Genomic DNA, 22,211 nt, shown 5'->3' on the forward strand with positions numbered 1-22,211 from the left:
TTACAACATTTATTTGGATTGAAATTAAAAAGCCATACAAATCTTCCAATTTGAAACCATGTCAACACTTCTTATTCTGTTGGTTAGGACTATTTCGTTTTTGAACGAAAGCCTTGAAACATTCAAAATTAAGTATTTTGATGGACCTGAGAACTAAAATGAAGATTTTGATGGGCCTGAAGACTTAAGCTTAGAATGTGTTTGGTTTTTGCATCATTTCACGCACACTTTCTCACATTTAGTCCTCAATTGCTTGTTGGCAAACCGAAATGTCAGTCTGAGATTCCCATCTTGTCAAATGAAGTATTTTTGGTTTTAAGTAAAGAAAAGGCTAAAACTTCTACTGGCAGCGTAATAATATTTATTGTTTTTCAATTTATTTATTTTAAGAAGTAAATTTGTTAGTTTTGTATATGTTTACTAGCTTAATAATTTGGTTAAAAACGTGTGTCATTTAACGCGCAATTTTACTCGAACCCTCTAGTAAGAAAAAAAAAACATACATAAAGTAATAGTATTTATTATTCTATCAACTGCTATGTAATATGTGATTATAGTTCGAAAATGTAAACAAAATTAAGATGGGAAGGTCAAAATTCCCAGGAAAACCTAGCAGGTTGGTAATGAAGGATAGAGTTCGTGTTCTGGTTAAAAATGAAAGCCCCAGGAAACTAAACAAAAGAAAAAGGGAAAACTGTTCTTCATGCAACAACATTGTCAATTGTGATACGAAGAAGAAAAAAACTTTATTTGAAAATGTTCTACCAATCAAGAAAACTGTTGGTAGCGCGCAGTCCAATACAGCAAGCTTTTCAAAATCTCTACAAGAAACTACAAATGACATCCTGGAAAGAAATTGTGATCACAATTTCCAACGTAAGGTAAAAAAATTCCTTAACTATTGCCAGTTCATTTACATGTATCTAAGATTTATGAGTATTTTCTAAGTCAGACTAAGGGAGCAGTGGTTTTTTTCTTTTAACTATCGTTTTAAACGTTAAGATTGTTATAATTTGTAACAATCGACTACAGCTCATACACTGAGTTGAAAGTGTTGAATTGTGAATATGAATGAATTGTTTGCAAACAAGTTATTTGTTTTTTTTTTTGCCCATGTTGATGTAAAAACCCAATTGTCATCTACATAAATCGAACCACAACTTGTTTGTTCAGAAAACAAAAATTTGTGCAACAAATGTATTTTTATTTAGCAATTTTTCTAAAGCAAGAGCAGCTTCGATTTTACTTTCGTTGACAATTTTTTTTGACAACAACAACAGTCAACAATTGTTCAAAAAAGATAGGAGCACGGAAAAATGAAATACCTTTACCAAATAAGAATTCACTATTCAACTTAGCCTTGTATTGATTTTTGTGGTACAAAATACTTGAGACATCGATTTATAAAAATTCTATTTTAAAAACGCTAAATTTGTATGATTAATTTAGTTTATTTTTCTGAGAATACAGAAATCTCAGACATCTTACAAATATAAACTACCAAATTTATACAATTTTAAAACATTGCCTAGTCAAAATACTGTTTACAAAAATCTGTATTCATTGTTTAATACCTTTTTTTAATAAACGATGTTAGTTAGTTTATGTATCAGTCACCGTATTGCTCTTTTACTGGTTACATATTGCTACCGATAGTGTTAATTACAGACTGTGTTTGACTTAAGTTAACTCGTTACCCTTTAACCCCTTACCTTAAATGTGCATACCTAATTTTCTTTTTTTGTTAAATGTATTTCAATAAATCAAATAACAGGTTTAATTACACAAAATACCTTGGCCTTTGCGCAATGTCAGACGATCGTCACCCAACATAAAGTCTTAAATAAAAAAAAATTGTTTCTCCCTTTCAAGAAATAATTTTCTAACTGAATGGCCTATTGCTGTGTCACTACACAGTCAACTAAATGCCTACAAAGACGGAGGTTGTGACCCATACTTAAAACAACGTTCTAGAAAGTGAAATACTTGTAGAGATTGTTTAAATAAAAAAACTCAATTTTTATGGCACACAGCGAAAGAATGCAAAGACAACGCGTTATGTGTGAGTTGTAACCTTCTTCATGTCTGAGAGTCCGAATAGTCCTGATAAAAATCTTAACACAAACAGCAAAGCTATTCTATCTCCAATATTCTAATTCTTTATCTCATACTTTATCGAACCTAATTTTGATAATCATAAAATCAATCAATAAATATATTATTATTCCTCAATCAACACAGCAGATCAGGGTACACACATTCTATAGTGGAACCTTTATAGTAATTTTCATAAATTACAACTCCTCATGAACGATTCAAAACTATTTGTTATATTCCTTCAAGAGATCCACATCAACTTACAGCCCTTTTGCCCAATGCAATATACTTCTAGCTTTCATAACTTAAATTTAACACATTATCCAAACAGGTAGTATAATCCACAAATCAATTCCACGCGACTTTATCAACACAATGATTTTGACAGTGATCTTAACTGAATCACGCCCCCCTTTATCGTTACCGGAGATTTCAACTTGTCCAACACTTTATCATCAATTTCGTTTATGGTGTCTTAAATGATGGTCGTTCTATACATTTTTCGACACAAAACTTTCGCACTCGTTACATCTCTGACTCCAACGTGCACATGGGACGTCGCCGGTGAGCTCTATAAAAGTGTCAATTTGTTATTTACTACAAACATTACCTAAGGCAAAAATATAACACTCATACAAGTTCAAAGAAGCTTTCTATTTGACAGGCCTAAATGGGAACTATTTTAATCACTTCTCTCAAAGAAATTAGTACAAAGGAACCTTTCTCGGACTAGTTTTTAAAATTTCAACTCGAACATCAATTATAAATCTATGGACAATGGTCTTGATTCAAACTTGAACAACACCCATTCAATAAAATTCAAGTTAAAAAATTAAAAGACGTAATCGTATCAAAAAACTAAAACAAATTATTTATTATTTTAAAGAAAACAAGATTATTGTATGAAAATCTAAGAACGAATAACAAAAGTAAAATTCTCAATAATTAAATGAAATTTCGAAGGTTACGAGTGTTTCGCCGTAAACCATTTCAGCAGGTGTTGCTTTCAGTTCTTCTTTGAAAGTTTTCCAGAGTCCGAGAAGTACGATAGGTATGCCGAATCATACCATTTGCTTGGGCGGGGGGGATAACTTAGACTCAAATCGCTTACCCTGATCGGTTGTAATTGCGGTACACCAAAATAAGTTTTCCATCCACTAACAAGAGTTCTTGCCAGAGTTCCCGCTACTATGTCTGGTATCGGAATTGCAGTTGGCCATCTTGAATATCGGTCGATACATGTCAAACAGTATTGGCATTCTCTTGACAAAGGTAATGACCCGATGAGACCAAAATTGTTGTGCTTGAATCTACGACTTGATACTTTGAATTCCTCTAACGCTGCTCAATTGTGTTGATTTATCTTGTTTTGACAGTCAACGCATTTTTCTACCATCTGTTTGATATCACTTTTCATATTTGGCCAGACAAATCGTTTGGTCTTCAATTTGACCGTGGATTTTATGGGTCGAGTCGAATGCTTGTTTGCCGTAGTTTTCAGCAATATATATGGACGAACACGAGACGATGAATCATAATAGTGTAATATTTGTACCAGGTATTTCGATTCGTTTAAGTTCCAATGAAGTGTCATCTTTCAAACTTGCGAGGTCTTCGTCGATTTTTTGATCATCAGCTAATTTTTCAAAATCAATTTGTTCGCTATTGAAAATCGATTTGACTCGAGATAGCAAATCAGCTACAATATTTTCTGTGCCTTTAATATGACGAAAATCTGTTATGAAAAGATTGATGTAGTTCAATTGATTGATTCGTTGAGGAATTTTGACATCTGGTTTTTGTGTTAAAGCAAAAGTTAACTGTTTGTGGTCTCTTAAGATTATTCAACTTCTGCCTTCAATAAGATGATGGAAATATTAGACAGCTTTGTAGGCTGCAAGTAACTCTCTATTGTATGTGCTTTTGACTTTTTGGGACTCTAGTCTAAGTTAATCATTTACCATTCCGTGAATTGCAGCGCCAATGCAATAATTACTTGCATCGTCATGAAGCACGAGTTTTGCATTTGAACTAGGATGGGGCGTTCCATTGAATGACGGATTTGTCGTTTTTCTTGTTGCCCTTAATGAGTGTTTGCAATTTTCCCTGAACAAAAGCTGCATGTGGAAGAGATCTACGATAAAAATTCAACATTGCAATAAATCTTTTAAGTTCAAAAGCTAAAGTGGATTTTTTGAACGATGACAAAGCTTCGATTTTTTCTTTTATAGGGGCAATATCATCTTTAGAGACTCTATGTACCAAAAAGTTTACTTCAGATTTGGCGAATGTGCATTTTGATATATTAATCCTCAAATTATTTTCGCGCAAACGCTGGAGAACAATACGAATATGTTCCAAATGGTCTTCTCTTTTTCGATCTCGGATAAATAAAAGACCGGTTTCATTTCTTTCAGTTTTGTGCAGTGTCGCTTCCGATGACAGAGCAGCCTTTAGTTTTCCGAGAGGTCGAATTTGTTGAATTGGCAAGGTTCAACGCATTTTTTTGCATCCTTGCCGAACATGAAATGTTAGCGACAAAGTGGAAGACGTGATTTAGACTTGCTGCTACTTTTGCTTAAATATCTCTTTTGTGAGTCATTCTTTCTGCTTTCACCTGGTCTTGATGTTCTTAGTTCTTCGACTTGTTTTTGAAGTGCATCGATTTTTGATACAATTTCAGATTGGCTTCCAAATGCTGTTATTAATAAACCAATGCAGATAACAGCTCTAATGTTGTCCGGAAGTCTATCCAACCACAATGTTTTGAGCACATCATCGGAAAGTTGGTTTTAAGCAAGTTCTTTAATTTATTTCAGAAGCTAAGATGGATCCAATTCAACAAGCTCAACAATGTTTATCAATTTACCCAACTTCTTTTAATCAGAGTCAGTAAATTCTGGTATTATCACTTTATTCAGTTCTTCATATTTATTTGTTTCTTGTCGTTTTCTAAGTGAATCACTGACACGTGAAGAAACATTTCGATCTAATGAAGCAAGGACTTAGTGATATTTTGTTGTCGCATTTGATGTTAGCAATATTGAACTGCGCCTGCATCTGAATAAAAACTGGGTCGGGTTGGTCTTGCAAAAATGGTGGTGGCTTGATAGAAACACGATGCAATTCGCCGCTAACGTTTTGTCCTGGTCATCATCTGGCATTTTCAATTATTTTCTGTAGAACTTTCGAGAAATTCAACAATATTTTTTTTTGCTAAGCGTACTTTTTTTTTAACTTAGTGGTCACCAATATGGATAATGGTCTTGATTCAAACTTGACCAACACCTATTCAATAAAATTCAAGTTAAACAATTAAAAGACGAAAGCGTATCAGAAAAGTAAAACAAATTATTTATTAATTTTAAAGAAAACAAGATTATTCTATGAAAATCTAAGAACGAATAACAAAAGTAAAATTCGTGTTTCGCCGTATATGTCTTTGGTGTCTTCATCTTTCTCCTCTGTTGGGAAATATCTACGAACATATTAGGCTTATGTTGGCAAATTTAGCCTTGATGCGGATTGTCGTGATGTGCTCGCTCACACTGTTGAAACTCAAGACTTTTTGCCTGAGTTTAGTTCCAATAACAAATCCATATTCAAATAGACGCTGTCTTTGTTTTCGGTAACAGTCGCCATAGTATACATCGCAGTCTTTTAGTTTGCATTTGCCTTGTCCATACCATAACACTTCTTGGATGGAGGTAATGTCTACCAGTTTAGGGCTTACGCTAATTGCTCGGCTGCACGTGGTCTGTTAAGGGACCTAACATTCCACGAACAGATCCGAACTTCGTTGTCCTTATTTCGTTTGTGTAGTTTGTCAACAGTAAATCCGTCCATATCCGAGACTGGTTGGTGCTGCGCAAGTAAGGTATTTTTTACGTGGTCAGGAAATCACCCCGACGTCACAACCCGCAACCTATAAGGGCAAGATCCTTAGTATAACTCTTAGGACGGAAGCCGGATAAACCGCTCCTTGTACGCAGGGGCTCCGTATATGTCGTAGGAGCCCTGTAAGGTGTTTACTAAGTAGTTCAACCTTACTGGAAACGGCACCGTTGATTCCATCTTGGGAATTTCTCCGCTGCCATCTGGATAAGGAGAGGTCTAAGGGAAAACACCTCTTTCCCCCTCACGTTTGCTCAATTACATTAATAAAAATCGCTTCCCCCAACAACTTTGCGCTGAGGTAAGAACCCAATCTCCAGTTGAGGTACTAGACATACGATGTTCACCGCCGGGAGGGGGTGAAAGTAGGAGTTGATAGACAGAGGTGGATTTAAAGAAAAACCTGTGGACTCTTCTGTCCTATTGAATGCACATGTTTACCATTTGAACATGGAACATGGAGGCATCTAGAGGAGTCATCTTTCAATGGCTGAAGTCATATTTGAAAAATAGTTAAAAATATAGTAGTAAATGAGTAATGCTCGATGTCTAAAATCTAGAGTACCTCAGGGCTCCGTAATTCCCTTGTTCTTTCTAGTTTATATTAATTCTCTCCTTAGGTTGCAGTTGAATGGCCTTATTACGAATTTTGCGGATGATAAATCGTTTACATAAGAACATAATTGTGAAATTTAAATCGAAGAACATCTCGAAATTCTAAGGACTTTGTGCTTTGTTGATAAATTAATCCTTAGTGAAAAAACTAAAATAATAAAAGTTGACCCTTGTTCAAGGATTTAGGAATTCTCCTTTGAGACACACTAAAATTTCTAAAGTACTGAAAGAATTTTCCGAGCAAAGTGGTAACGTATAATTATTATGCATCTTATCAATATACCCACTGCTCATAAAACTCATTTCTCTTATACCATCCCATGTCATGTTATAACTTATAAACATCTATCAGAACATCTCAAAACAAAATTTAAGTTTTAAGAAAATCCTATTAACAATGTAGTTTATTTCACTTTTAATAAAGTATATTAATAATAATCGTTAATTTATATTGTTTTTCAAAATCAAAAAGGGAGTCAAGACCTGATAGATTTTTTCACTGTAGACTATTATGGAATGGACGAGAAATTACCAAACATAATAAACATTTACCGAACCTGACGTTTAGATTATCTTTATCTTAACGGTGAATTTTTTAAATGAAATTTGGAGATGAAATAAAACAAAGAATTATGAAATGACACCTTTTGTTGCTCTCTTACGTTCAGTTCAACAATATTATTTACTTAAGAGGCATTTCATTATGTTTGAGAAAAAAAAAACGAACCAATATTGATTTGGATATCAATTTTGCGAAGCCATTTCTGTACGTATGGCAATATTATAAAGATAAATTATTATTGTTATTGACGGTATAGTTTTTGGATAGTTAGAACACATCAAAAGATATTTTGAAAAATATACTGTTGTATTTTCAGATTTTTGCAGAATTCGTTCATTTGTTTTTAATTTTATAGCTAATCTAAAACCAGTTTAGGAAAAGAGGTAATTGCATTATTTTCACTCCAGTAAGAAATCAAGAGATCAAGGGAGGCAAACAAATAATACATTTGCTTACGTTTTTTTGTGTGTTGTCAAGGGGAGATATTCATATGAATTGAACTATGTAGGTTTTGTTTTTGTTGGATTTGATTTCAAGTTTAAGTTAAGTAAGTAAAATAATTCAAATTTATTTTCTCAATACCTAAAACGTTGTCAAATTTTGAATATTCTACATACATATGTAGTTGCATATTTAAATATAGGGAATGGATTTTTGTTGTTTTTTTTTTTCATTTTTTGAAAAGAAACAATACGTTAGGTAGGTAAATTCAATTGTGAGTCGGTTGTGGGCTTGTGAAAACAATAATTAGATAGTGTTTACAAATTTGTACCTACGCACATGTAGGTATAGGTAAAGCTACATTTGTATCATATGTTATTCGTATTTGGTTTATTCTTGTCTAGTAGACGGCCTTCGGCCAAACCATTTAAAGACTTGTGTAATCTTACAATTAAGTATATTATGTTTTGTTTTTGTATCTTTTGAAGTTTCTACGCTTAAAACACAATCCGAACGGTTAATTTTAGAAAGCACTTTCCATGACAAGAATTACTCTTAGAGAATTTGTCAATTACTCGCAAGAGGCAGTACCCATGAAAAAAACTGTAGATGGCACATACAAGGATTGAATCCAAGACCTCTGACATGACAGTCCAATTCACTTTTTTTTTTTTATTTTTATTTATCAATCTTAAAGCTAAACACACATTTATAAAGCTAGCCTAATTAACCATTAACCACAATTATGATCTAATTGTCTTCAATTCAATTTTATTTATTTTTGTATTTATTAAACAATTTAGAAAAACTAATTTCAATAGCTTTTTTTTAATTTTACTTAAAAACTACTTAAAGTTAGATCCTTAATATAAAACTTAAAACTAACTTTAACCACCTATTCTACCTATAAACTACTTAAAACTAGAACAACCACAGCAAAGCAACTATCTAACATTTTTTGTTTTCCTTGTAATTTACTTTTTTCATGTTTTTTTTTTTTAATTTATTTTTATTTTTTAATATTTGTTTTTGTGCCACTATGCCTATTCTACTTAAAACTAAACCCTTAAACTACGTTCAACAAGTCAACGTTCAAAGTTTATAATAAAAAAACAGTATCATAAACAAATATTTTATCTGCATGTTTTCTCTACGTTCACTTTATTGCTTTATTGCAAGAGAAGTTTTCTGGCCGTGTTATTTCTAGTCGTGGGGATATCAACTGGTCACCAAGCTAGACTTTTTTTCTGTGGGGCTACGCGAAAGAGCGTGTTTATGCACATAAACCTTTAACTCTTGAGCACTTAAAAAACAACATTCGTCAAGTTATGACTAAGTGGTCGAAAATTAAATCAAAAGAATCGATGCTCGCAACAATTCGCCTGGTGACCATTTAAATGATGTACACAAATGATATCAATGTAATAAAAAAGAAATATCATGACGAAGAAAATATTTTATATGTGTTTTATTTACGTTTGCTTTTGAAACCGCAAAAGTGTTGCCGTGTGGTTTGTTTTTTTTTTTTTCAATTATTCCACCAAAGATGTCTTCACTTCACAGCTTGGCATTCAAAAGTCGTCAACAGTAAATCCGTCCATATCTGAGTCTAAATGGTCAGAAAGCCAACCTGACGTACGGCTTTCAACGTGAAGGACCATGTCCTAGGTTAAATCTCCAACGGCAAAAACTGGCATAACCACTCCTTACATACCTGAGCTCCCAATATTTCCTAGTAGTCAATGGATGGCCAATGTAGTGACATCACAACATGTGAAATAGAGCATTGTGATATTGGAAAATCTACCACCAGGGACTAAAAATATCTACGAATTTCGTTAAGTTTCTTTCCAGGATAGTTCTTTTAGTGGTTGCAGTCATTTTGGCGCCTTGAAATTCTTTTTCAGCTGTACCTTAATAAGTCACTGCACCCACACATAACTCCTCTTCTCTCATCTTCTTTTCAAATCAAGGCGTTGTATTTTGCGTTGTTTGTTAAGAGAAAAATTCGAACTCACGTTCGAAGAGTAGTCTTCGAATAAAAAAAAAACTCTTTGTTTGTGTTCCTTTTCAGTATACATATACTTTGTGTGATAAAGAAGCAGTGCGCAAATCGGAGTGTAAGTATGGTTAAAGTGGCTGCGGATTCAGAATCCACACACCTAGGCCAAAAGAAAAGGCCCGTTGTTATATTAAGGAGATATTTGATATCCTTTTTAGCTAGTTCACTGTGATTATCAAAAGAGTATTCTCCCAGATGAAGTTTGCGTCTTAGTGAAAGAGCAGGGCAAGTGCAGAGGAGGTGAATGTTCTCCCTCGTCCATACAGATCCTGCAGAAGTCATTTGAGCCTACACCAAGTCGTATTGCGTGTCTGCCTATAAGACAGTGTCCCATAAGGACACCTATTAGGGAGCTACTATAAAGTCTGCTTAGAGATAACAAGTCTTTATAGCGCTTTAGGTCCAGTGAAGGAAATATTAGTTTTGTTGCTGCGCATGTTGGTAAATTGTGCCACCTAGGGTTTGCTATCGCAAAAGCTGTTTCTTTTAGCAGAAGTTTACATGTAGCTATCGGTATACCTATCTTCTCCCATACCGGTATGACGGTTCCATTTCTAGCGAGTTCATCGGCTCTACAATTTCCTGTGATGTCTCTGCACCCAACATAGGTGAATGTTAAATTGCTGCGCCATCTCCATAAGAGATGATCGATAATCGAGGGCCGTTTGAGATTTGGTTGAGACACCATCAAGAGACTTAATAGCAGATTGACTGTCAGAGAAGATGCGGTTATCAGAAGTTGATATCACGTTTGCTCTTAGCCAGGAGATAACCTCTTTGATCGTTAAAATTTCCGCTTGGAAGACGCTACAATGATTAGGGAGGCGGAATGAGATGCTTAGATTAAGCTTATCTGAGTACACACCACTACCAACTCCCTCATTTGTCTTGTATCCATCTGTATAAAAATGGATGCTTTTTTCATCCAGGAGTTTTTTGTCTTCCCATTCATCTTTGGATGGAATGGATACTTGGAAGTTTTTTTCCAAATTGGTTTTGGAATAGTGTAGTCTATGTACTTTGGTATAGAACCAAAGAGGTTCAAAATATTGGAGTGTCCCACATTGTTGTTGGTCCCTTGAGATGAGGCGTTGATTCTTATAGCTGTACTCGCTACCACTTATTTGCTGAATATGTCGAGGGGTGTCCCGGTTATGCAGAGACATGCAGTGCGTTGGACTCTGCTGAGTTTGTCTTAGTATGTGACTTTCTCCAGTGCAGTCCACTATACTGCAACCCCGTACATAAGTATTGGTCCGATGACCAATTTATATAGCCAATAAGTTATGCGAGGTTAAAAACCCCATTTTCTTCCAATGGCTTTCTTGCAAAAGAAAAGAGCTACTGTAGTTTTTTTTTTAACTCTTTCCTGAATATTAGATTTCCAACTTAATTTTTTGTCCAATATCAGACCAAGATTTTGGTTTCATTGGTAAAAATTAGTGGTACACTTTTTATTGAAGGATGTACAATCCTGGGATCTTGTATTTCCGTGTAAAAAGGTAGAGGTCTGTTTTTTGAGGATTAATACTAAGTCCGTAGTGATCAGCCCATCTTGTGAGCATATTGAGTGCGTTTTGGATTAGGTCTCTCAGTGTATTAGGGTGTTCTCCTGTGACGGTGATAGCAACATCATCGGCATACGCAATCACTCTGTAGCCTTCCCTTTCAAGGGATATTAGTAGGTCGTTTACCACTATGTTCCACAGGAGAGGGGACAGAACACTACTTTGTCGAGTGCCTCTACCGACAGACCTTTTCGTACAAAACTTCCCCACATTAGAGTTGGTAATCCTGCTTTTAAGCATTAGATTAATCAACTCACAGAGTAAGTATTCGACGTTTAGGGTGTCATAGCAGAAATGATCGCGGATGTGTCAACGTTGTTGAAAGCGCCCTCAATATCCAGGAATGCCGCCATAGTATATTCCTTTTGCTCAAGGGAGTATTCGATAGTTCTTACCAGAGGGTGTAAGGCTGTTTCTATCGATTTCTCTTTGCAGTAAGTATGCTGAGACAGCGATAGTCTCTTATCAATGCTATTACGTACATGGATATCAATCAATCGTTCCAGAGTTTTGAGAATGAATGATGATAGGCTAATAAGTCTAAGATCTTTAGGGTTGACATGCGATCATTTGGCCGCCTTGGGAATAAAAACTACCTTTTATTCTCTCCATCGCTAAGGTATATAGGCCAGATCTAGACAACTTTTAAAGATCACCTCAATAAGGGGCAAAGTTATGTAAATGGTAAGATGTAGCTCAGCTGGTACGATTTGATCTGGACCTGGAGATTTATAAGGTTCGTAACTATTCAGAGCCCATGTCAATTTTCCTTTTGTAACAAGACCTTGAGGAAAAATTAAGTTAATACCCGACCCACGACGGTTTGTTGTATTAACGGATTTGGAGCTATCTGGGAAGTGGGTGTCTAGTAGCATGTTTAGCGTTTCTTCGCAAGAGTTAGTCCATGTACCATCCGAGTTTTTAAGACAACTAAGCATGGTTGGGTTTGTCGAGAGAATCTTCCTTATCCTTGATGCCTCCGAGAATTCTTCTATTCAGCTACAGAAGGATCACCATGAGGATCTTTTTGTTGTATTAGTCTTTTGTATATTTAAGTAAACGATGTTGTCTCTTTCAAGTTGTGTCTTCAAGTCCCTTTATTAGAACAATTTATATAATTTCACAAAAACTGTTATACGATAAATATTTACTATGTAATTGTAGATTTTAGTAATGTAAAGGTTAATAATATAAAGGTTAATGATATAAAGCTTAAGAAGGTGTAGACCTACACTTACTTTTTTAACTTAATACAACATCTCTCTTCACAAATCAATAATCAAAAATAAAAACAATAGTTCAAAGTTCAAGATATTTTCGTTAATTTATATTAAAAATTAGTATGAAGTTTTTATATATACTTATAGAATAGAAAAGTTTATTAGAAATTCGAAAGTTTAATTTGAAATATATTTGAACACTATTCAGAGACTTAACTTTCTAAATTTGCAATAGTTAACTTAATATATTTAGGTGCGGCTACGAGTGTTGTGAACCTTACAATCATAAGATGGAATTACAAATTCTCTTTGTGGTGTTCTTGTATTATGAAATCTTTTCTAATGTGAACTTTATTCCGTCTATATCTTCCCCCTTCATTTAATTTTACCATATATAACCTTGGTTCCTGACATTTATAAACAATTTTACCAGGATACCATTTTTTGTCAGGTTTTTGCATCCATAAAGAATATATATATATATATATATATAATATATATATATATATATATATAAAGTTGTTTTCATAAAAATAGCAGTGATGATCACATTTATTAGATTGTCAATTATTATAAGAAAGGAAATTCTTACAAAAAAATTAACATGTTGCTTGCATCTAACGGTCTTTCGTTATCATATTAGAGACTTTTAGCTTAAAGTTATACTCTCCTTTTGCCGGTGAACACACAATATTTTAAACTCTTTGGATATAGAGTGTTCATAAAAATAGCAGTGCTTTTGATTTTATAATTAAAAATGTTAAAAATTACATTTTTTTAAAATTATCGGTTAGTAAATATTTTACTATTTAAAGTTTAATGTATTTTTAACATACTAGTATATAACAAAATAATAAATATTGGCTCAAAAATAAACAATGGGACGGTCAAGACACTGCACCGAAACAATTCAAAAACTGCGTTTGGAGTTAAAAACCTACCAAAATATACCAGACATCCTAGGCTGCTCAGCAAAAATGGTCAGTAACACCTTAAAATGGCAAAATAAACCGAAAACGTGAGGTCCAAAAAGGATGGCTACTGAAAGAACTGATAGTTTGCAAAACAGATCCCTTACGTAGGCTCTAGGAAAATACGAAATGGACTTCAACTGTCGGTTAGCGCTGTCACAATATGAAGACGTCTTTTATAAGCGAAGTTACCAGCCCGAAGTCCACGCAAGGTACCATTCTTGACGAAAAAGCATGTGGCAAAGACAATGGAGTTTGTTAAAGCACATAGAGATTGGGCAAAATAGAAATGGAGGAATGGAGGAATGAGCGGTGAAAGCAAAGTCGTCTTTTTTAGGTCCAAGGGTCGTCGAGAATATGTGCGAAGACAGCATACGATCCCCGGTACACTATTAAAGCAGTGAAGCATGGTGGAGGGAAAATTATGATATGGGTTTACTTTTTATATTACGAGGTCGGGCCTAATAATCCCATCGGGGGTTCAAGAGATGCAACCGAGTATGTGAAAATTCAGTTCATATAGCAAAACCCAAGAATTCGAAAAAAATTGTGGGAAGCAGTGCGTGATTCTTGGAACGCAATACCAGTCGAGAGGTGTCAGGTTTTAGTGGACTCGATGCCACGTAGATGCGAAGCATCATAAAAAACATTGGTTATGCAACTTTCATATAACTTATTACTGTTTTTTTTACTTCTTACGTAAGAAATTTAGTACTTTGTCATGCACTGCTATTTTTATGAACAGCTATATATTAAAAAAAAAACTGTGACAAAGCTAACGGTAAAAAAACGTTAATACTCATTTTCTGTTTTTATGAATAAAATATTTTGGTTTGTTATTAGAAGTTTAATGAAATATTTTATAACGTTGATATTGAAGGCCTTTTTGTTTTATTTGGAGAGCACTGCTATTTTTATGAACATAACTGTATATATACAGATGATAATTATATGACATTAGCAAATGTTTCTGAAATATAAGGCGAGCAACTCAAACTGAACTTCAAAATTTAGGCAAGGTTTTTCCCAGGAAAAGATAAGGAAATTTAACGATGGCGTTGGTTCGATTCTTTTTAATCAATCACGACAAATGAAACGTTGTCAAATCAAACTGTGTCAGCTCCAGGCGATACATCTGCTAGCGAATAGAAGAGTCATCGAAGCAGATAAGTTTTTTTTATAAGGGCAAATTTTAAATATCAAACTCAATGAAAGAAATTATTTCTTTGAAAAGTATTAATTAATGTTAAATTTATGAAATTATATTTTTTTCAAAAACATTGATAAAAGTGGGAGTGTTATATTATTACTTTCTTCTTGTTTCAAATAATCTTGAATTACCTTTTTTATGTATTTGCTGTTTTCCCATTCTACTAATATTCCCTTGCATCTAATATTAAATACGGTCGAATTCCTAAATTAAATACAAATTTCATTTCAAGTTTTGTGGTTGTTTTCCTTTGTATCTATAAAATAATGTCGACTGTCTACAGTATTTTGACTAGGTTCTGAGAATTTTCAATTATTTAAAATTTGTTTTGATTTTGTTCCAGAGCTTTTTGAGTGATCTGAGTCAACACAAAAACAAAACGTTGCATTTAACCGGTAATTATAAATATTAATTAATAATGTGATAAAATAATACTTTTCTTTAAAGAACAATGTCGCGTGTCCCCAACATATGTCGGAAATGTGAACCCGAAAGCTACGGACAAAAACAATCATCAAACAAAAAAAACTGTTACATTCAAAAACATTCTGGAAACAAGTGACGATAAACTTTTATCTAGAAGCATTCACAATCCTCTAAATAAAGGACCACTGGTTTCTATAATGAAAAAAAAATGTATCAATTCACATCATTACATACCTCGGAAGAATAAAATAGTCCGCCCTTCTCGACTTACAAGGATTCTTAAAAATAATGCGAACATTGACAAGACTAAATTTTTAAGTTTTCGCTCTGTTCATATGCCAATGTTGTATGAGTCCAAAAAACAATTAGATGAACAGAATGCAAATTACAGCTCCGCATGCAAAATATATCTCACGGTCACAGATGGAAAAAAGAAAGAACCCAAATTAAAAAAAAGAAATGATACTGCCGAAAACTCTGAAAAGATGACCAATACCGAACGTTATAATCAATTGACGGAGAAATGGAATCAACATACTTTAGAACACCATAAGGACAACTGTGAAATTGCAGGTAATTTTAAATATTGTTGTTAATGTAGCTTTTACAGTGTGTGAGTAAGCTAATTTTACATTAAACTAAGTTCTACATAGCCCATTGAAATCTTATAATAAAAAAAAAAACAAAGCGTTTTATAGTTTTGTTTTTAGTCAGGTACTTCAAAATAATGCTAAAAACGCGTCTTTCAATAACGTTCAAAGAAGTGCAAATTTAATCATCCTAAATATAGAAAGCTTTTTGTTTTATCACATTTCGAATTTTTTAACATTCATATTCTTAAGTTCCTTCGACACTGGTTTCACTAGGTTTATCACCTTAAAAAAGTGTTTCTAAGTTTAAAAAAAATTGGTTTAAATGTCAATCAAATCAAAATAGTGTTAAATTCTAAACTTTAAATTGACTTTACATAAAATTTTGGAAAAACCTAAACACGAAACCACTTTTCAACATGTTGTATTTAATTCCATAGTCGTGTTATAAGATCGTACTGTTTATTAGGTTAAACAAGGTTTAGTTCGGTTCCGTTCTGAGGGATGATGCATCGCCTATGGTTAAAAACTGTTTGCTGTGGACCCATTGTCATGTCCCTGTGCTACAGTACCAGGTCCTAGCCCTATAAAGTGTTCAAAAAGTAGTTCAACCTAACTGGAACTGTAGACGCCACCGTTGATTCCATTTTGGGAATTCCTCGGCTGCCGACTGGCTGAATTGAGAGGATCCATATTGAAAACACCTCCCCCCTCCCGTATGCTACCACCAACCACTTTCCTCTGCGGATTTAACCCAATCTCCAGTTGAGGTACTAGGCCACCCAATGTTCACCACTAGGATGTGAGGGTAGGAGTTAGGTTGAGGTCTTCACCCATTCGCTCTACATGACCCAGCCATCTAAGTCGTTGGATTTTAATTCTGTTAACCAGGTCAGTGTCGCCATCTATACAGACGGGACCAAAAATCACCCAAAGGCTTTTTCTCTCGAAGCATCCTTAGACGCTCTCAACTTTATTTGACAGAGTCCAGGTCTCAAAGTTATATCTGTCCAAGGTGTTTTATCCAAGACTCGTCGTTTAAGAACTCTTCCCTATAGATGCTATCACACGCTGCTTTTAAACCGATAAAGTGATGGTTTAAGTGAAGTTTATTTTATTGACATAAGTATAAATGCCATTTGTAATAAGCTCGTATATTACAACAGCCTCACTAGTGTTTCATCAAAGAAAAAAAATGAATTATGAATTCATTTATGTCTAAGAAAATATTTAAAGGAATTATTAAATAAAAAAAATGTTGAAAATTATTAATAACAATACAGTCCAAAAACTGAAATGAATTTGTTAGGCTTTGCGCTATTGACGGCCTTCGTTCACCTTCGACGCCTTGGTACAAGTGTTATTGTATAAAGTATAGGTTTAGTGCGCGCATGATAATTTGTATTTTTCGCCAACTCATTGCTCCCTGGTTATCGCAATACAAAAGAATCGTTTTTATGCCTCCAAAAACATTTCGGTTTCAAAACGCTTTAACCTTCTTGTTATTGTTTTTTCGCCCAGCAGGAAGCTCACATAGTTCCCAAGTTTTATTCGCCACCAAGGCCGCATACTCAGACTTCATCCCTTTTCTCACAAACGGCTTCCGTAGCTGATCCAAGCATCGCATGTAAACTAAGAGCATCACGAGCTTTCGTAATTTGTCTTGGGCTTTAGATCTGATCGGTTTTTACAGCACATAGAACAGCACATATCTCACTAGCAGCAACGTCGAAATCAGTCTCGGCGACAGAAGTATATGACGAATTGTCACTCTTACCAGCATTACTGAATTCGTTTTTTGTAGATTCATTTTCTTCCATTGTATCTCTTATTTCTACGATTGTTTTATCTTGGTGGGGCATAATAATGACTGAATCATTAGCATCTGCATGGTAAATGCAAACATTTGACGAATTTGACAGCCGCACCTATGTCGTCATCATCAGCCTCACAAAATCATCATCACCTGCCTCGTTCAATTCGCTATCCGATTCACTCTCCCGACTTTAATCGCTTTCATAAACATCACTCACATGAGTTTCAACTTCAGTAGGCGCCTTTGGAAAAAAAACAGAACCATTAGAATTGAGTTTTGATTGAGTTACCTTATCTGCACTCGATTCGATGAAAGTAAAATCTCTGCTCACGATTACTTTTTTCATACAGCCGATAAGCTTTGCTGTGCTTGATGTATACAACAAAAAGCACTCAACTATCTTCGGTGCCAATTTCCTGCTCTGAACTTTTTGTATATAAGCCATAGCCTTGCACCAAAATAGCCTTAGCATTGATAAGTCAAGCTTTGGCTTCGTCGACCTCTCCTCTCGTGTTTCGTCTGTCATACCTCGACATGGAATCAAGTTGATCAAATTTCTATCAAAAGCATACACCGACCTTTCTGCAGTATCGTTCGATTCATTCAGCCACACCATTCTGCTCCGGCGTATGCGGTACGGTTTGCTGATGTAGGATGCCATGTTTTGCCGTGAAGGCATCGAATTGTTTGCTGCAATATTCGATGCCGTTGTCAGTGTTTTTATTTTGCACCCATGTTGATTTTTAACAAAACTCAGAAAGTTCTTAAAAATTTCTTTAAACCTCATTTATTTTTCATCGGGTACAAGAATACCTTGCGGCTATAGACATCTATAAATGTGACGAAATATGTTGCTCCTCCAAAAGACGCGTAGGTATAAATGCGCGTCGATGTGCACTAACTCTAGTACACTTGTTGCTTGGTTGTCACTTGCCTCATGTTTTGTTTAATCGTATATTCGGCAACTTTCTTTATCGAAGACCAAAGTGTTGCCATGTTTAGCCATCTGATTCCCAGACATGAGAATTGCACAGATATTTGGAACATGCAATACATCTTTCACTGTGACATCGTGGTTTTGACGGGATCTTGTTCCAATTCATTTTTTTTTGTCCCCAGCTTGCTCCACAGCAAATTGAAAGTTATTACCATAAAGGATTTTATTTTGCATATTTGCACGTCTTTTCAACTTTTGTAGCTATTAGTACCATTTTGTTGGCATAATCCTCCATAGAAGAATCCAGTTGCTGCAATCCTACCAATTGCTTAAGCAAGTCCAATGCGGAACAAATAGTTTCCCATGCTTGTTTAGCTATTGTGCGCTTTTCCGTGTATGTATAAAATGCAGATGACAATATGAAGTTTAGCATCTGAATCGCTAGAAAGTTTTTATCTGGATCTGTTTCTGTGCCATCGAAACATTTCCAGTGGCCCTTTGTGGCAAGATACGCGTTTGCTTCTATGGCTATTTTCACTTTGCCGAGGTCGGGTAGGTTGGATCTATCTTTATTACAGCGGAATTTGGTTGGTCATTGCCGTTATATAATTTGGAAAAGTGGTCTTTCCTTATTCTCAACATAGACTGCGGTTCTACTACGATGTTCCCCTGATCGTCCTTACAGGCTTCGGTTCGTGGCTGATACCCTTGAGAATTTTGTTTTACCTTTTGGTAAAATTTACTTGCGACATCACTCTATCGCCTTGATCGTGCGCTTCTTATGCTCCTTTTTCTTTATCTAAGTATCCGGTGTTCCTCTCTTCTTCTCTGCTCGTAGAGCTCTGGTCCTTCTGTTCATCGCCGTTTTGTATACCATGGGTTTCTCTGTAGTGACCCTATGAATCCTAGCACTTCAGGGGCGGCATCTCTGATGGCTCCTGACGCATGACCTTTAACCTGAAGGACCAGATCCTTGATTTAATTCCAAGGGCAGTAGCCGCCATAACCACTCTTCACAAGCCTCGGTTCCGATAATGTAGTATTAGCCCTATAAAATGTCCACTAAGTAAATCAACCTAACAGCATCACCTCCCCCCTCTCGTATGCTACCACCACTGGGGTTGTAACCCAATCTCCAGTTGAGCTACTAGGCACCCGATGGTCACCGCTAGGAGGTGAGAATAGGAGTTAGTAGACAGAAGTATGTTTTTGAGATAAAACCTGTGGACCCTTGTGTGCTCTTGAATGCACATGCTACCATTTGAACATCGTATAACAACGTTTTACCCCTACAATTGCTGCATTTAGTGATATCTTTTTCCTTATGTATACATTTACGACATCATTATCTCCTTCTTATATTTCTGATTCCTTTTTAACGCTAGAAAAAACAAATCCAAACAAATTAGTTAACAAATTTTGCAAAAAAAACCCAAGGGCCACATGTTATTTATGTATAGCGACAGCAAGGAGTCAACAAGAAAAGTCAGATCATTTCAGCTAGTCCACTAATGTGCTAAATAAAAATGCAACATCAACATCAAGGAGTCAACCACCGTCTGGCAAAAGTTGAACTTGTGCCGAAGTTATCAGTTGTTTATTGTAAAACTCAATTAACAAATTGATCGAACGATCTTATAGTATGAGCATAGTAATGGTGATCGAAGCGAAGGGCTTAAACCGGTTTCTCTTTTTAAGCCGAACATCATTATTAACTTCGTCTGTCCCTCGTTTCTCCACTCACACACACACTTCACTACAACATATATATCTTTTTCCACTTAACCCATCGGGACGACTTAAGAACCTAGAGATCGTTTCGGATCTTTAATCCCTGTGATCTCGGCCTCCAACCAAAAAAAGACAAAAAGTCAACAACGGACCTATTAATCCATTTCCCGGACTCTTATCCTACTCCAACGCCAACAGATGTCTATTCGTTGTAACGACTTCTAAAAAACAGTTAAAAAACTATAATTTCATTAAACCCCGTTCATTAAAAAAAAAAACAGTCGCCTCAACCAATATGCTTCCGGGATTATGAGTATCTTATAGATGGTGATTTTTGATGCTCGACGGAAGACTTTACTACTCCATTGCCTTCTAAGTCTAAAGAAGCAGCGATTTGCAAGAGTTATTCTTCGTTTGATTTCAGCGCTGGTGTCCTTGTCTGAGTTTATAGCGGTGCCTAGGTAGACAAAGTCCAACTACTCCACTGACATCACGGTTTGATCTTCTAATTATGTCAATATCATCTTCGTATCCGAGTACTTGGATGGACTTTGGAATATTGTGCCCCTAGTGTTAACGGTTGAGTTTTGCACAATTCTTTCCAGAACCATGTTGAAGAAGTGCATCGCCTTGTCTAAAACCATTTTTGACATCAAATGCATAATTGAGACCTTTTCCGAGCTAGAAAGAGCAGCGTGTATTCTGCCGTAGTGTGAATATTTGTTCTGTAGCCACACAGATAAGGAACAATCTACTTGTTGACGAACGGCTTCACACGTTCACATTATACGGCGGAAAGGATCTTGTATGCAATATTCAGGAGACTGATGTCTCTGCAGTTGGCGCAATTTAGAGGGTCTCGTTTCTTATGTATTGGGTACACTTATCGGGCATGCTTTCTTCCCACCATATTTTGCAGCAGAGTTAGTGCTGGCTCCCTAGCAAGCCATCGCCTGCTGCTTTGAATAATGATTATAATGAAAGTCAGCTCCAGCATCTTCATATTGTCGAGGTCGGGTAGGCGGAATTGTAGATCTTCGTAGCCTAGGTTGAGTGGTTCTATCTCCCTTTCAGCGGAATTATATGATTTGGAAAAGTGGTCTTTCCATATTCTCAACATAGACTGGGGTTCTGTTACGATGCTCCCCAGATCGTCTTAACAGGCTTCGGTCCGTGGCTGGTACCTATATATCTTTTGGTAGCGGGATGTAGCGGGACGAATTAGGACTAAATCAAGTAATTCCTGAACAATTTTGTTCCAAGGAATAGCGTATGTTTTTTTTTCGATCGATTTGTTTGACGTGAGCTTAATTTGCATTTTCAAGGACGTGCACTAAAGGTCTTTTAAATTGTAACCAAAACAACCAGCGAATGAATTCAAAAGAGCGATTAATTAATGATTCTCCTCTGCAGAGAGTTGATCACCAGTCGATTTTTTCATGGTCAAGCGCGATTATTTCCCAATGTCTGTTTTCGATTACGACACGGCCTTTACTTAAAACATCGACTCCAATTATAACATCGTACGATATCACCTCATCATCGTTGACCACGGGTTCGTTTTTAGATTCAGACCCGTCAATTGTAATCGCCACCTTTAATTTTTCGCGACACTCAAATTCGCCTCCAACGAGTTTTTCATTGCACGAACAATATTATTTTTAAAATTCGCGGACAATTTTCTACGTACAAGCGAGAAGCTACTTCCGGAGTCAAATAATGCAACAAGTTTTAAGTTCTTGATAACAAATGTTTTCAATGTTTCTTGACGAGCACTTCGTGATTGTATTAACTGGGGCTCTACTTTGATAGGGACAATTTTTCGTTTCGTTGTTGTCAGACATTTTTCACACCTCGGTTTTCTTTGAGGTTGTTACAATGTCTTGAAAACTGTCCGCGTTCAGACAATTATAGCACATAGGACCCGAATTCTCTCGTGGTTGATTACTGAATTACGCCTGTGGAGCTTGAGCTTAAAGTGGTGCATTCACACGAGGACTTTCACCCGCGCACACCTGGTTCAGATTCTTCAGCAAGTCGCAACACTTTGGGAACGAGCAGGGCGACAGCT

At 35.6% G+C, this 22,211-nt stretch overlaps 1 protein-coding gene across 2 annotated transcripts in view; it reads left to right on the plus strand.

Moving 5' to 3' along the window:
- Positions 1-319: 319 nt before the first annotated feature.
- Positions 320-22,211, plus strand: part of LOC129940345 (histone-lysine N-methyltransferase trithorax) — a 144,005-nt gene continuing 122,113 nt past the window's right edge. The window contains exons 1-4 of one of the 2 annotated variants that reach the window (XM_056048657.1): positions 320-483; positions 558-881; positions 14,984-15,035; positions 15,088-15,639. In XM_056048657.1, coding sequence (XP_055904632.1) covers positions 582-881; positions 14,984-15,035; positions 15,088-15,639 — 904 coding nt within the window. In that variant the 5' untranslated portion in view covers positions 320-483; positions 558-581. Of the gene's footprint in view, positions 882-14,983; positions 15,036-15,087; positions 15,640-22,211 lie in introns of both variants that reach the window. The other variant, XM_056048656.1, reaches the window with a different exon arrangement.

Source organism: Eupeodes corollae, chromosome 1 (assembly GCF_945859685.1).
Source record: "Eupeodes corollae chromosome 1, idEupCoro1.1, whole genome shotgun sequence".
In the NCBI taxonomy this organism is placed as follows: Eukaryota; Metazoa; Arthropoda; class Insecta; order Diptera; family Syrphidae; genus Eupeodes; species Eupeodes corollae.